General features: G+C 31.4%; 1 protein-coding gene and 1 non-coding gene across 2 annotated transcripts; both read right to left on the reverse strand.

Moving 5' to 3' along the window:
- Positions 1-3,935: 3,935 nt before the first annotated feature.
- LOC133799191 (small nucleolar RNA snoR135) lies at positions 3,936-4,079 on the reverse strand. The gene has a single exon (XR_009876386.1). It is a non-coding gene; the product is annotated as a small nucleolar RNA snoR135 (small nucleolar RNA).
- Positions 4,080-10,009: 5,930 nt separating this feature from the next.
- Positions 10,010-12,387, reverse strand: LOC133794374 (profilin-3). Its single transcript, XM_062231595.1, has 3 exons — positions 12,169-12,387; positions 11,404-11,541; positions 10,010-10,502 (listed from the first exon to the last, which is right to left on the reverse strand). Exons 1-3 carry the CDS (start codon positions 12,289-12,291, stop codon positions 10,368-10,370), a joined length of 396 nt encoding a protein of 131 aa, XP_062087579.1. The 5' UTR covers positions 12,292-12,387; the 3' UTR covers positions 10,010-10,367.
- Positions 12,388-12,883: the final 496 nt, after the last annotated feature.

The following is a 12,883-nucleotide window of genomic DNA, read 5'->3' on the forward strand; positions in this document are numbered from 1 at the left end:
ATTTATATACATGTATTTAAGTGTGTAGAAACGTTTATATATAAATATAAATAAATAATAAAAAGGTGGGTCTTTTTTTGAATGGATGATAATGGTTGCCTCCCAAATACAACACGTTAATGAGAGGCAGAGGCATGAAAGTTTAATGCTTTTTAAAGTAAAAGTAAACACTTGTAATATGTTTTAAAACCTAAACCATTGGTTGTATGAGATATTGATGCACTTCATTATCCTCCAAGTAATCTCTTTGTTTTATTTTATTCTTTTTTCATTTTTAAATATTCTCCATTTATCATTCATTGCCTTATCTTAAGATTCCTAGTTATCTTCTCACATGGTTTGAATTTGTTGACCTTTCTTATTGTGTGCCTAAGGAAAGTGGATAAGCTCTTTATCTTTAAAAGCCATCGAGTCACTTATCCACATTAATATATCAGTCACTATCTATACCGAAATTGACCACATTTTTATTTTATTTGTAAATTATTTGCATGAATCACAAATTTCATGAGTGAGTGGGTTGTCAAATCAAAACTCAAAACTCAAAAAGAAAAATTGTTCTAGATGAACCAACGCCCCTAACCCACGTTGGAATTCTTCCAACATTGCCTTCCTTTCTAATAATCAAAACTTCGAGTACAAGTCAGCATAAACATTTGCTCAAAATCTAACACTTCCAATTTTCATTTATTTTTTTATTATTAACTAATTCTCATATAAATGGTTTATAGATGTCAACTTCTTATTTTTGTTTGTTGGTAAAAAGTCTGTGAAGAGATTATGGTGGTGAGGTGATGAAACATGCTTAAGGAGCAAATTATAAAATACCAACAACCGAAACCAATCTAATTGGACCGACACACACTGTTTTTCTTCTTCTTTATTTGGTCAACATTATTAAATGTAGAATTTAATATACCCACTTAGAGGATTTAATTAGTTAAATTAAAATCTCCATCTGTGCTTGTGGCATGGTGGAATCATATCGAAATAGTCGGTGGAAACATGGTAGAGAAGAGACCAAGCCTCTGTAATAAACAATTGTTTTCTTGTTATCTCATTAGTTATATTGGCTAAGATCCCTAATCTTAAACATTATCTTTATAGGTTTGGTATCCTTAATCTTTAAATATTTCGTAAAAGTAGAGTAGTAATAGAAATAAGTATTTTAATTGACACTGTTTTTTCTTTCTTATTTTCTTAAATAATTTTTTTTAATAAACAAATTCATAAAACTTTAAATTTGCATTAGGTAAAAAAATATTCCATATAAAAAAAATTCTTTGTTCTCACAATATTATTTTTACCATCTCATTATTTGTAAAATCAAAGTCTTTCACATTTATAATTTCTTCTTCCATGATTATGTTTCATAATTTCAATTTCTTAAAATTGATATACTAATGTTTTAGAGGATTTTTGATCTCTTAAAATTAATAATTAATAATTAATAATATTTTTTTAATAAATACAAGGAAATCATTATTTTTTTAGTAAAAATATAAAAATACATGTATTGTATGTGTTTTCACCCAAGAATACGTGATCATCCGAATAAGACACGTGTCTCTTTTTTATGAGGCAATGCCCAAAGGATATGTCATTGGGAGGTAAGTCCGACAGTTGGAGGTCATCCTCTTCAGATAACGAGAGGGCGTCGACATCTCTCCTGGGCCATGTCTCGAGAGTTATGAATGTCTTATGATTCATAAGGTTTACATCCCGAGGATGCTTGATAGTCCACGTTTCCTGGCCCTCAGTTATATTCCAGGTCGAGGACCTAGTCCTCAGAATCTCAAGGATAGGCCAGGTGTCTGCCAATGCGTATTAGCTACCTTTGAGGACGACCTGACAACCTTTTTTGGGCGACCTGCCTACAGTATTGTCGATGGTACGACTCAACAACTCGCACTCCCACTATGCCGTCTGACACGAAGGTACGTACAGCATGCCCTGACAGTCTCACGGGCATGTTCCCCGTAAAGTGGTTACCTTTCTACAGTGAGCCCCGCAAATCTCGCTTGGGCCATAGTCTCTATTCAATGCAGCCCAATGCATTAAAGTGTATTAATTATTGATGATTAACATTAATGAACCCAACCTTTATAAATAGGACTGAGAGCCTCATTGTAAAGGATTCGATCTTCGATAGAGAGAAAACTACTTCTACTCGGAATAATCTAAATGCTACCTGAAAATACACCATTGAAACTTGTAATTGCAAACTTGCAATCCTCTTAATACCAGAGATTCGTGGACTAGAGTTCAATCTTTATGTTCTTAGAGCACTCCCAATGGATGCTCTACTCCATCATTTAAACTACCTCCCCAAAATACACATTTTTTTTATTTTATCTATAAGTTTTACATTATACCATACATCCGCTTCTTTATTTTTTTCTCTATATCATTTAAATATTATATTTTTAAACATTTTTTATTCATTTCAAATATATTTTAAAACTATCAATAATAGCCTTATATCTTTTAATATTTACAATATCTACCCATATGTAATATCACATAATTATATTATAATTTAAATTTATCCAAATTTATAAGATAAACTAAAATAGCAATTAATCTAAAAAAAATTACAAATAAGAAATTTTATTATTCTCAAAGTATATTTTGAGAGTATTAATTGGAAATATTTAAATATAATATAATATTTTGAAGATAGAGAAAGGGAGAAGAAATGAAAAATTAATAAAATATTATTTTAAAGGATGAATAGTAGACATTAAATATAGCGCTTTACTAAATCTAAAAATATTTATAAAATAAATCATTCATAGTATGTCTCTTTTACTTAGTTTTAACTATTTTTTTCAATTTTGGGTAATATACTTCACCCAATATGAGTGCTGTTACGGTTTATTTCTTAATCTTTCTTATTAAGATTTATAGCAAAATAAAGACAGATTTCTACATGGATATCATATCATTATATACCAACAAAATAAAAATCAAAAGGATAATTCTACCACCTCCCTCCAACTCCAGCACTTTTATATTAATAATTCTTGTTGTTTGGGTGTTTTATTTCAGCGTAGAACTTCTAATGTAGTGTTTCATGATTTGGCATGTAAAGCATAGCTAGTTGGAAAGAAGATGTTCCTCTTGTGCATGTTTTGTTTTCAGGCTCTCAGCTACAAAATGCCTCTTCCGTGTTTGGTCTGTTTTGTTTTCATGTTTTCCAAATATAAAATCTCAACCTTTTGATCTGTCACCATAATAGTCGTATCAAATTTTAAAATACTGAAACTTTCTTTAAACACTAAAATTCTTACATTACTAATGAGATTAGTGTTGAAAAACTAGATAAAATGCACACTTTGCGCCCACCCCGGAACAATCATTGAACAGCGCACAAAACCCATTTGCGCCTCAAATCAAATCAAATTAATTAATTAATATTTTTATTTTAATAATTTTCACCCAGTTTTAGTTGAATTTAAATCATTTAAATCCTTAGTTTGTAAAAGAAATTAAGCTCAATCGCCATCGTCCACCAGTAGGATCATTTAAAATAGATTGAGAACTAATATAGAAGATAATGCTTAGCCCACTTTGTTTTTTTTGACAAATAGCCCACATTGTTTGGTTACCATTTAAAGATATTGAAAACCTTTTTCTATTATAAAAAGAAAAAAAATCTTATTTAAGTCATAAAACTGAGACCTTTTAATCATAAATAATTGGTATAAAGATCATGAGAAACCATTTCAAGAAGTCATGAAGCACAAGTTTCTGGCAAATAGATATCATTCATGAGACCATATAAAAATATACTTCGGGAAAATTAATCAAAATAACCACACTTTATGCAAAATAGATGATAAAATGAGAGAAATATACCGATGTAAGCATCTCAGATCCATATATATATATATACATATAGAAAAAAGATTGAAAGAAAATCATTTTAAAAGAGATATGGGGAAAATGATTGTTGAATTTCAACCAAAGAAAATGAAACACAACTGCCCACTTTCCCCAAATTAATTTTGCAGGAAACTCTTTCGGAAAGTATGCACTGAAATTAGCACAACGCCGATACACACAATTCCTGCTTTGATTTATTCACAACCAAATATAAACAAGTAGAAAACAATTAACTTCTAAAGAAACAAAAGAGAGGAGGCGCGGAGGGTAGGGTACTGACTGTATCATCAGGTTGTGGAGGGGAGTATATATAGAAGCAGATGCAGGATGGTTAGGGTTTTTAAAACGATATAATGACTGGGCCTTCAACAGCCCATTAAATTGAAAATCTTTGATCTTCAAGACCAAAACTAATCTTATGGGCTTTTGGGTCGCTGCTGGACATTGGACCATCAAGAGCGAATCACCAATAATCCACCAATCACCCAATGAAAATTGGGAAAATTACAAATTGTACCCTATTTGATAAATTTTTTTTAAATATACGGTTATATAAATTTATTATAAATTTAAAGTATAATTATTCTTTCTCTAATTTGCCACATAATTATGACTTCTGCTTTAGTCTTCATCCACAAATTAATTCTTTTTTTTTTTTGCTGAATCACCCACCCAATATAAAGTATAATTATTCTTTCTCTAATTTGCGACATAATTATGACTTCTGTTTTAGTCTTCATTCACAAATTAATTCTTTTTTTTTTGCTGAATCACCCACCCAATAATTCCAACTGTAGTATAAATGTTTTTTTTTTATAATATGCTACTTTTACATATAAATATATATCAACTAAATTTATTTTATCTTTTTGTTAATATTCTCTATTTTTTTTGTCTTTGTAGTCTACATTTTTCCCTCTATCTCTTTTTTTGTTTTTTTTTAATATTTTATTTTTTACTTGATATTTAAATAGGTTAACAGAGCATTATATAGACAAAATAATTATGATATTGCTTTAAGAAAACATATAATATTACTATTAAAAATAAACTTATTTTAATTAAGTCAATCAATAAATTAGTAGTATATATGTTGAGAGATGTTATAAAAATAACAAAGGATAAATAATTAAAAAAATTGATCAAACTAAATAAATTTATGTTTTATTTATTGCTTTTGAATTCAATATCCATGATTACTAAAAAAAAAAAATATCTATGAGTTACATTAGTTATTGGTTTAATAATTATATATTACAATATAGTTAATGATCGTCACAATATTATTATTTTAATATTTTTAAATTAGAATTATAAATCTTTGTTACAATTATGCTAATAAAAGTTATATAATGTTTTTGTAAATATTAGTTACAAAATATATTTTCTAATTATAAAACTAGTTTAAGAAACTTTTGTTACAAAAATAAATTTTTTAGTTACAATTTAATCTCTTTTAAAACTAATTTTTTAAATATTAGTTACAAAAATGTAAAAATCGTTTACCATTTAGCAATAGATGTTTACAAATTTGTAACAAAATTTACAATTGTAACAAGTATTTACAAATTTGTAATAGATTTTCATATATTTTTTATATTTTAATGTATTTGTGTAGATTTCCCTTAATAAAGTGTTGTATAAATAATGAATATCTTAAATTTATATTTTTGAGTTGTATAGTATAAATATGATGGTTTCTGTAATTTTTTGGTATAATATTATAATAATATGAAAAGATATATTATTTTTATGTAAATTTTGGTTACGATCTCTTAACAATAAATTATTTTCGTAAATGTTAGTTACAAAAAGTATCTTTCTTAGTTATGAAACTAAATTTGTAAACTATTGGTACAAAAAGAAAAAAATTAGTTACGAATTTGTTCGTAAGTTTTATGTAAAAAAAAAATACAATTCTAAAACTGATTTTTGTAAATATTATTTACAAACATGTAACAGATGTTTACAATTTTGCAATAGATATTTACAAGTTTGTAAACGTTGATTAAAAAGAATTGTATTTTACATTTTTATTTACAATTTTTCCACTCCGTGTTTTTATCCAAAAATTCCGTATTTTTGTAATGCACCGTATTTTTCATATATTTTTTAACTTTTAGTGTATTTTTGTAAATTTTCCATGAAAATTTATACTTGTTATGGTAGCATTTGCTAAAAAAAAAATATTTTTTTATTTTTGAATTCTTCATAGTTTTATTCAACAGGACAATCGTCCAATAACAGAGACAAAAGTTCAGGGGATACAACACTTCCCCTTCCCATTCGATTAGTAGACATACAAGAAGCTCTGGCCACATGGTGAGCTACTCGGTTGGCTTACCGTTTTACAAAGCATAAAATGACATTTGGACAACTAGATAGGAGATTCTTACAATCAATAATAATCTAGCCAAAAGATGAAGCCATCACATTAGGACTACGGATGGCATGCACAACAGTTAAACAATCTGACTCAATTATTACCGATGGCCACTGCTTAGTCTTTATCCAACTCAACACTTCTTTCATTCCAATGGCTTCTGCAAGTTCAGGTTGAATAAATCCTGGCCTACAATCTGAAAAGGTGTCAATTAGGCCACCGTTACTGTCATGAGCCACACAAAACCATAACTCCCCAGGTTTTCAAAGAAGGTTGCGTTAAGAATCAATGTCAGCCCAAAAAGTCTAAATGTCCAAGCCCAAATGTAAATAAAAGTCCAATTCATTTTATCTAAAGCCAAGACAATGGAAGCTTCTCAACAACTGTGGAAGAAAGATATTTTTAAGAGAAAATTGTAGAAAGATGTAGAAAGTAGATTTTTTAGGAGAAGTGTGTAGAATGTGGTAATAATGTATGGCTAGGATTATTTCTCAATTTAATATTTGTATGGTGTAGATTGCATGGTGAGGACTATAAATTTCCTCCCTTGCATTTGGGTTAGGCATCCTCAAAAAATAAGTCTTTGTATTCTTAGTGTGGTATTTTGAGTGTAAGTTGTGAGCTTCCTATTGAGTGTCTATTTCTCTTCAAATTGTGAGTGATTTTTAAAAAGTGTTGTAGTGCCTTTTATTGTGGTATAATACAAGTAATTTGTTTACTTGTTTGGATCCAATATTAGTAAGTTTAGAGTTGTGTACTCTAAATTTTACTCAACAGGCTGCATCGACATTGACCTTAACCGTGTTATCTAGCAGTTTGCTCCAGTGTTCTACACCTTCCTTAGGACCAAGCGACACCTGTGAAGACACACTTTCCTTAACATGTGCTTTCTCCCATTGGTTAAGATTAGCACTGGCTAACACAACCACTTGTAATGCAGTAGTCGTTTTATTCTTCCAAACCTGTAAGTTTCTAGCTCTCCAAATACTCCAACAAACCATAGCAGCCTCTTTCCAAACACAATCCTTTCCTCTAGATAGAATTAGATTAAGCCACTCAATAAAGCTGCTCCACACACTCCTAACAGTACCAATAGTAAATCTGTACCAGTAGCTCTGTGCATATCTACCAGAGCAAGATGAATCGATTCCGCCTCTTTACGACAAAATGAGCACCCCATTGGGATGTTAACTTGCTTTGACCTGAGTTGAACATTTGTTGGCAAGCAACCTGAACAAGCTCGCCAAAGCATATTCTCAACTTTTGGTGGGATTTATAGCTGCCATAACTTCCGCCAAAATCCAGAATTGTCCACTCCCTCAACATTGTTTTTAGCATCTTGTAGCTGAGAATAAGCACTCCTAAGAATCTCCTCTCCACCTACATTGATTGACCCCATACTCAGTAGACAAGGGTGTATTCATGATCAGTCTAGGGCTACACATTAATGTAAGCCGGTAGCGAACAACTCAAAAGATTTAAATAATATAATTAGCATAATATTATAACTCGGAATTAAGATCGACTAAATCTATATTAGATTCGATAACAACGATACTTATTTATTAATCAATAATCAATATCGGTCCTAGTCTGATGTAACGAAATACATCCGATCTTATCTACTTGTTCAATGCCTTGGACAAGATATCACATTCTAAATGTGTAAGTAGATCATATCGTAGATTGACTAATTAGTGAAAATCCAATGCATTGATCTAATCTTATGACTCGTTCTTTTGAACATATAATTACAATTACAATCGACTGTGACGTAGTCACTATAATTGTAATTATCCATATGTTCGAGATTTTATAAATATTTATATTATTTCAATAATCATGTAATAAAGTAAGCAAGCAACACGATTGTCAAGCTATATGATTTCAACTTTATTTTTATGGGCTATATAAAATCGTGTTACGTGTCCGAGATAGTTTTATAAGGGCATAAAATCCAACACTTACATCCCCATAATTTTAAGATACCAAATTACACTCCTATATTTTGTTTAAATACCCACTTACACTCTTATGGTATCAATAATAAAAAATAATATGTGTATTTTACCAAACTTTTAAAAAAAAAAAGTGACTTGAACAATTTTTGGTAAAAATTGATTTTAATAATACAATAGTACCTTCACTTTATTTACTTGGAATTATTTTTTATTTTAAAATATGTAAATAGTTTATTTAAATAAAACATAAATATTATTTCAAAGTTTGAAAGAAATCTTTATTTTAAAATTGGTTAAAGAAATAAATTATTTTAAATAAAAAATGAAATATATATTTTTAAATATTTTAGGAAAGTTTTTTTTAACAAATAATTTATTTAACACAAATTTTTTTGACAATATTATTTAACACACTTTATTAACAAAATTGGGTATGTAACCATTTAGTACTTTGTGTTTTTGTTAAGTATCATATTGGTACCCTATGTTTACAATAATGCTCATTTGATAACCTGTATTTTAAAATCGTACATAGTTAGTGTAGATGTGATTTCTTACAATTGATTAGACGAGCACCAGCAACCTGTCAAGAACAAAGAGAGAGACGAGAGTTCAATTGGGAGCACTGATGGGTTGTCAGCCAAAGGGACTCCGACGCTCAAGTTAGTCGGGTTGTAACGAAAGCTAATTGAAAGTAACAAAACTATAGCGAAAATAATGATATAATGATGGATGGATGAGTAGTAAGATGGTCAGAGTGACGGCAGAGACGACGGCGAAATCCGACGATCAGGTCAGACCAGGCTGACTGATTCAACTTGCTTGACTAGATCGCTTGGAGAGAGTAGTACTTCGTTTCAGTAAGAGAGTAAAGTAGAGTAAAAATGGTTATCAGATGTCCATTCTCAACCCCTGAGGGTCTTCTTATAGTCGTTCTTTTCTTTCCGTTGTCCCCTCGTCTATCTCGCCCGTGTGACCCGTTCTTAGTGGTTCCCTCCGATTTTCATGGGAAGAGGGGCGTGTATTTTGACTGCTTCAATGTCCCTGACTGACTGAATGCACCCAGACTCGGGCCTGGTACCAGCTAGCTCGTTTGGATGGCTGAGCCCATTTACATTGGTTTGGGGCCTTACTTGCTTATTGGGCCTGGCGAGCTAATCTGGCTGACTAGTTGGGCTTTAATTGAAGACAAATTTTGTCCACTACAGTTTGTACCTTGTATTTTAAAATCGTATATATTTGGTATCCTAAACTCAAATTTAATCAAATTGTTCTCAATTATATGAGTTCCAAATTAAAATTTTATCACTTAATTACATATAACTGGTGACAGTTTGGTTATATTGATAAAATTTTATCTATCAAATCTGATTCTAGTTTACTAATTTGGTATAATTTTAAAATACAGGGTACCATATGATCATTATTCAAAATAGAGGGTACCAAAACGATACTTCGCAAAAATACAGGTTACCAAATGAATAAATTCCCAACAAAATTTTGTTCCAAAAAGTAAACTAATAAATTCTTTCATTATTTTTTTAAATACACTTATCAATTTCATATTTCTAATATTTTATATGATTTCATTAAAGGGAAAAAAATCACTCCTTACCTAGTGAGTTAATTAATTTTCGGTATTATTCGCTATTACTGAATTATAATATTTTTTTGTCAATTTTATAAACATTAATAATATAAACCAAGTGTAAGATAGACCCCTTCCAGTAAAGCGGGTTTTGCAATGACACCAATTTCAATTCCTCAAACACAGAAGTACAAAATGATGCAATATTATTTCATTTAATCATCCCAAATATAATAGTTTTATCTTACCATACCAATTGCCATGAGAGTTCAAAGACTCACAAAAGTTATAAAAGAAAACAGTTGACTCAATACTCAATAGGAGCAAACTGAATAGTAATAATAAATACACAAATCAAAGAAATGAGAAAATTCGAAGAAATAAATGAACGATCCTAAGACGACGGATATATCATTGCTTCTGTCCAGAAACGGTTATTTCAGGAACAACTTCAGTACCAATTCAAGGCCAAAGCAGGAAAACAATGCAAGCCCAAAACATGACATAGAAAGATCTAAAGATGGAAATCTGCTGAGCCTGAGACAATTTAGAGGTTCTGATCAATAAGGTAATCTCCCAACCTCTCAACGATCATGTTACATTGTCCCGGAGTCATTGGCTCATCATAAATGCCAATAATCATAGCTGCACCGGTTTTCTTCACCGTGATGCCACCAGCACCCTGAAACATAAAACGACATCAGTAATAGACTTGTTCATGCTCAACATCAAAATGGCAAAACAGAAAGACAAAAATGGGGTCTTCTTACTATGATCTGTTCTCTTTCTCTCTCTCTCTGCCCCTCTTTTTGAAAAGAAAAGAAAAGAAAAGAAAAGAAAAGAAAAGTGGAAGTAGCAGTAAGTGGGGTGTGCAACTGTTGGTATAAGAAATAATGGACCTCATAATTCACTAAAGATGTCATATAGTGGGGGGGGCAGTTCGCTAATAAAACTTTATTAAAAAAGTTCAAACGCAAACTGGCATCCATGTGTTTGTGTTTAATTTAAAGTAGATAAAAAAGGTTTGCCGTGTGGTTGGTCCACAAGTGGGACTCGTAAAGATCTGTTATATTCCTTTGAGGGCATGCCAGGTTTAAAGGTTAATAGTTTTAGCATCAATCAAATTCAGGACGTGGAATCGTTGATTGAAACAGTAACAAATAGGTTTAGGATATGGAAAGTCAAAAGGCAAAACAACAACGTGACCCATTAACTTTGACAAAGCAGCAAACAAAATATTCTCTGGTCAGTTTTGCATAATAAAAGTCCTGAGTGCATGTAAATGCTTACGGTATTTGTATATCCAATTTATATGTACACACACGCACATACACCCATGTTGTCATGACTCTGTCATCAACTTATCATGTCAGCTACGTGCATACACATTCAGACGCTTGTAAAGCAACAACTTAATACAAAAATAGCTAATTTTTGAAACAATGACCGCTTCAAAAACATACCTATTCAAACAAGCATCAAGTCTAAAGAAAATAGGGGTCTTATAATATGAAAACTACGACTTATATATCACAAAATGAAAGAAACCGATTGTTGGGTGAAGACCAAGCAATAAGACAAACCTTCTTTCCACGAATGACAGCTCCTTGTTCACCCATAATAACCATGTACTTGATGCCACCTAGGTGCAACCCAGTTGGGGCAAGAGACCCAGGTTCATCAAAATCTTTCATGATTGCAACAATTTCTTCAGGCTTAAACTGCAGAAAAGAATGAAACTTCGTCACTGACTGCATCAACCAGAGTTGAATAATGAAAAACAATGTTATAGGTCAACGAATAAGGTTATCACAACTTGGTTCTAAAATTGAGTTTTTCAACTCTCATGTCTACACTCAGATAAGATCTAACAACATGAGATTTAGCTACATGGATCATTTTTCAAATTTTCAATATCCAATAAATATTCCCACAAAACACTCATCGTTACTACTAATCAAATGTACAAAAACCATTAAATTCAATTATTTATGCTCCGGAATAAGAACACAAACATAATTGTATACATCAATTCTCTTCAGAAATCCTTAAATTTGAACCTAACAAATTTATCCACTTAACATAATGATTTCCATTTTCCAATTCATATTGATTAATGATCCTGTGAATGAATTCGAAAAAGAGTAAATTTACTAAATGACAATATCCATTTGATTTACAGGACTACGGACTTGATTTTCCCGGAAAAATCAGATGCGATCCCGAACACAGTCCCTATTCCACCAGCACCAAACCAATTAATCATATTACTGATGATCGAAAGTACCCAGATCCAACACGAACCTAAAAGAGGGGAAAAAAACAGCAAAGGAAGTTGGAGAAAGAACCTGAGGGAAGGTGGAGCTCTGGGCCCAGACACTACCGTCGTGGCCGATAATGGCGGCGGCGGTGAGATGTTGACCATCCATATCGCACATCAGATGGTCATCGACGTATGATTGCCACGACATTTTTCCGATTCAATCCTGACCGTCGATTTCTCACTCGTAATTTAATTTCGGTTGGGTTGGGTTGTGTTGTGTTGATGTGAGTTGAGATCGTTTTGGGGCTTAAAGAAAGGGTGGATAAATAGGGAAGATAGAGGAATTCAATTGGCGTTGGGTGTGGGGCCCAGTTGGTGGAACTGGACGACCGTTATGATTACTGTCGTCGGTGATCTCATCTCAGCCGTTCATTACAACTTGTTTCAATGAGTGCCGTTCACGTTCGCCTTCCTCCTACAACCATTTGCCTTTCAATGCTCCCAATCAAATATTTTGACACGTGGCAATAAATACTTCAATGACCTCACGTGACCTCACGTGAACCTCTTCTTCTATACATCTCTCTCTCTCTCCCCTCCTATCATTTCGTTTTCGCTTTTCCACATTTTTATTGTTGTACGGAAATACTTGTGATATTCTTTTCATAATAATTTTGCAAATAATTTTTCTTATAACTACTTAAGAGTTTTATTTTTGTAATATATTGAGGTTACTTCTTCTAAATTATAGGGGTCAAGATCATCACTTTTTTTTTATTAACAGAAATACTCATTTAGTT

The sequence above is a fragment of the Humulus lupulus genome, chromosome 8 (genome assembly GCF_963169125.1).
Source record: "Humulus lupulus chromosome 8, drHumLupu1.1, whole genome shotgun sequence".
Classification (NCBI taxonomy): Eukaryota; Viridiplantae; Streptophyta; class Magnoliopsida; order Rosales; family Cannabaceae; genus Humulus; species Humulus lupulus.

Excerpts from the sequence above, each read along its gene's own strand:
- LOC133794374 (XM_062231595.1), bottom strand. The coding sequence starts at position 12,291 with ATGTCGTGGCAATCATACGTCGATGACCATCTGATGTGCGATATGGAT. Across the intron at positions 11,542-12,168 it reads AGAGCTCCACCTTCCCTCAG|TTTAAGCCTGAAGAAATTGT; the intron begins GTTCTTTCTCCA and ends TCTTTTCTGCAG. Across the intron at positions 10,503-11,403 it reads CTGTCATTCGTGGAAAGAAG|GGTGCTGGTGGCATCACGGT; the intron begins GTTTGTCTTATT and ends TTTATGTTTCAG.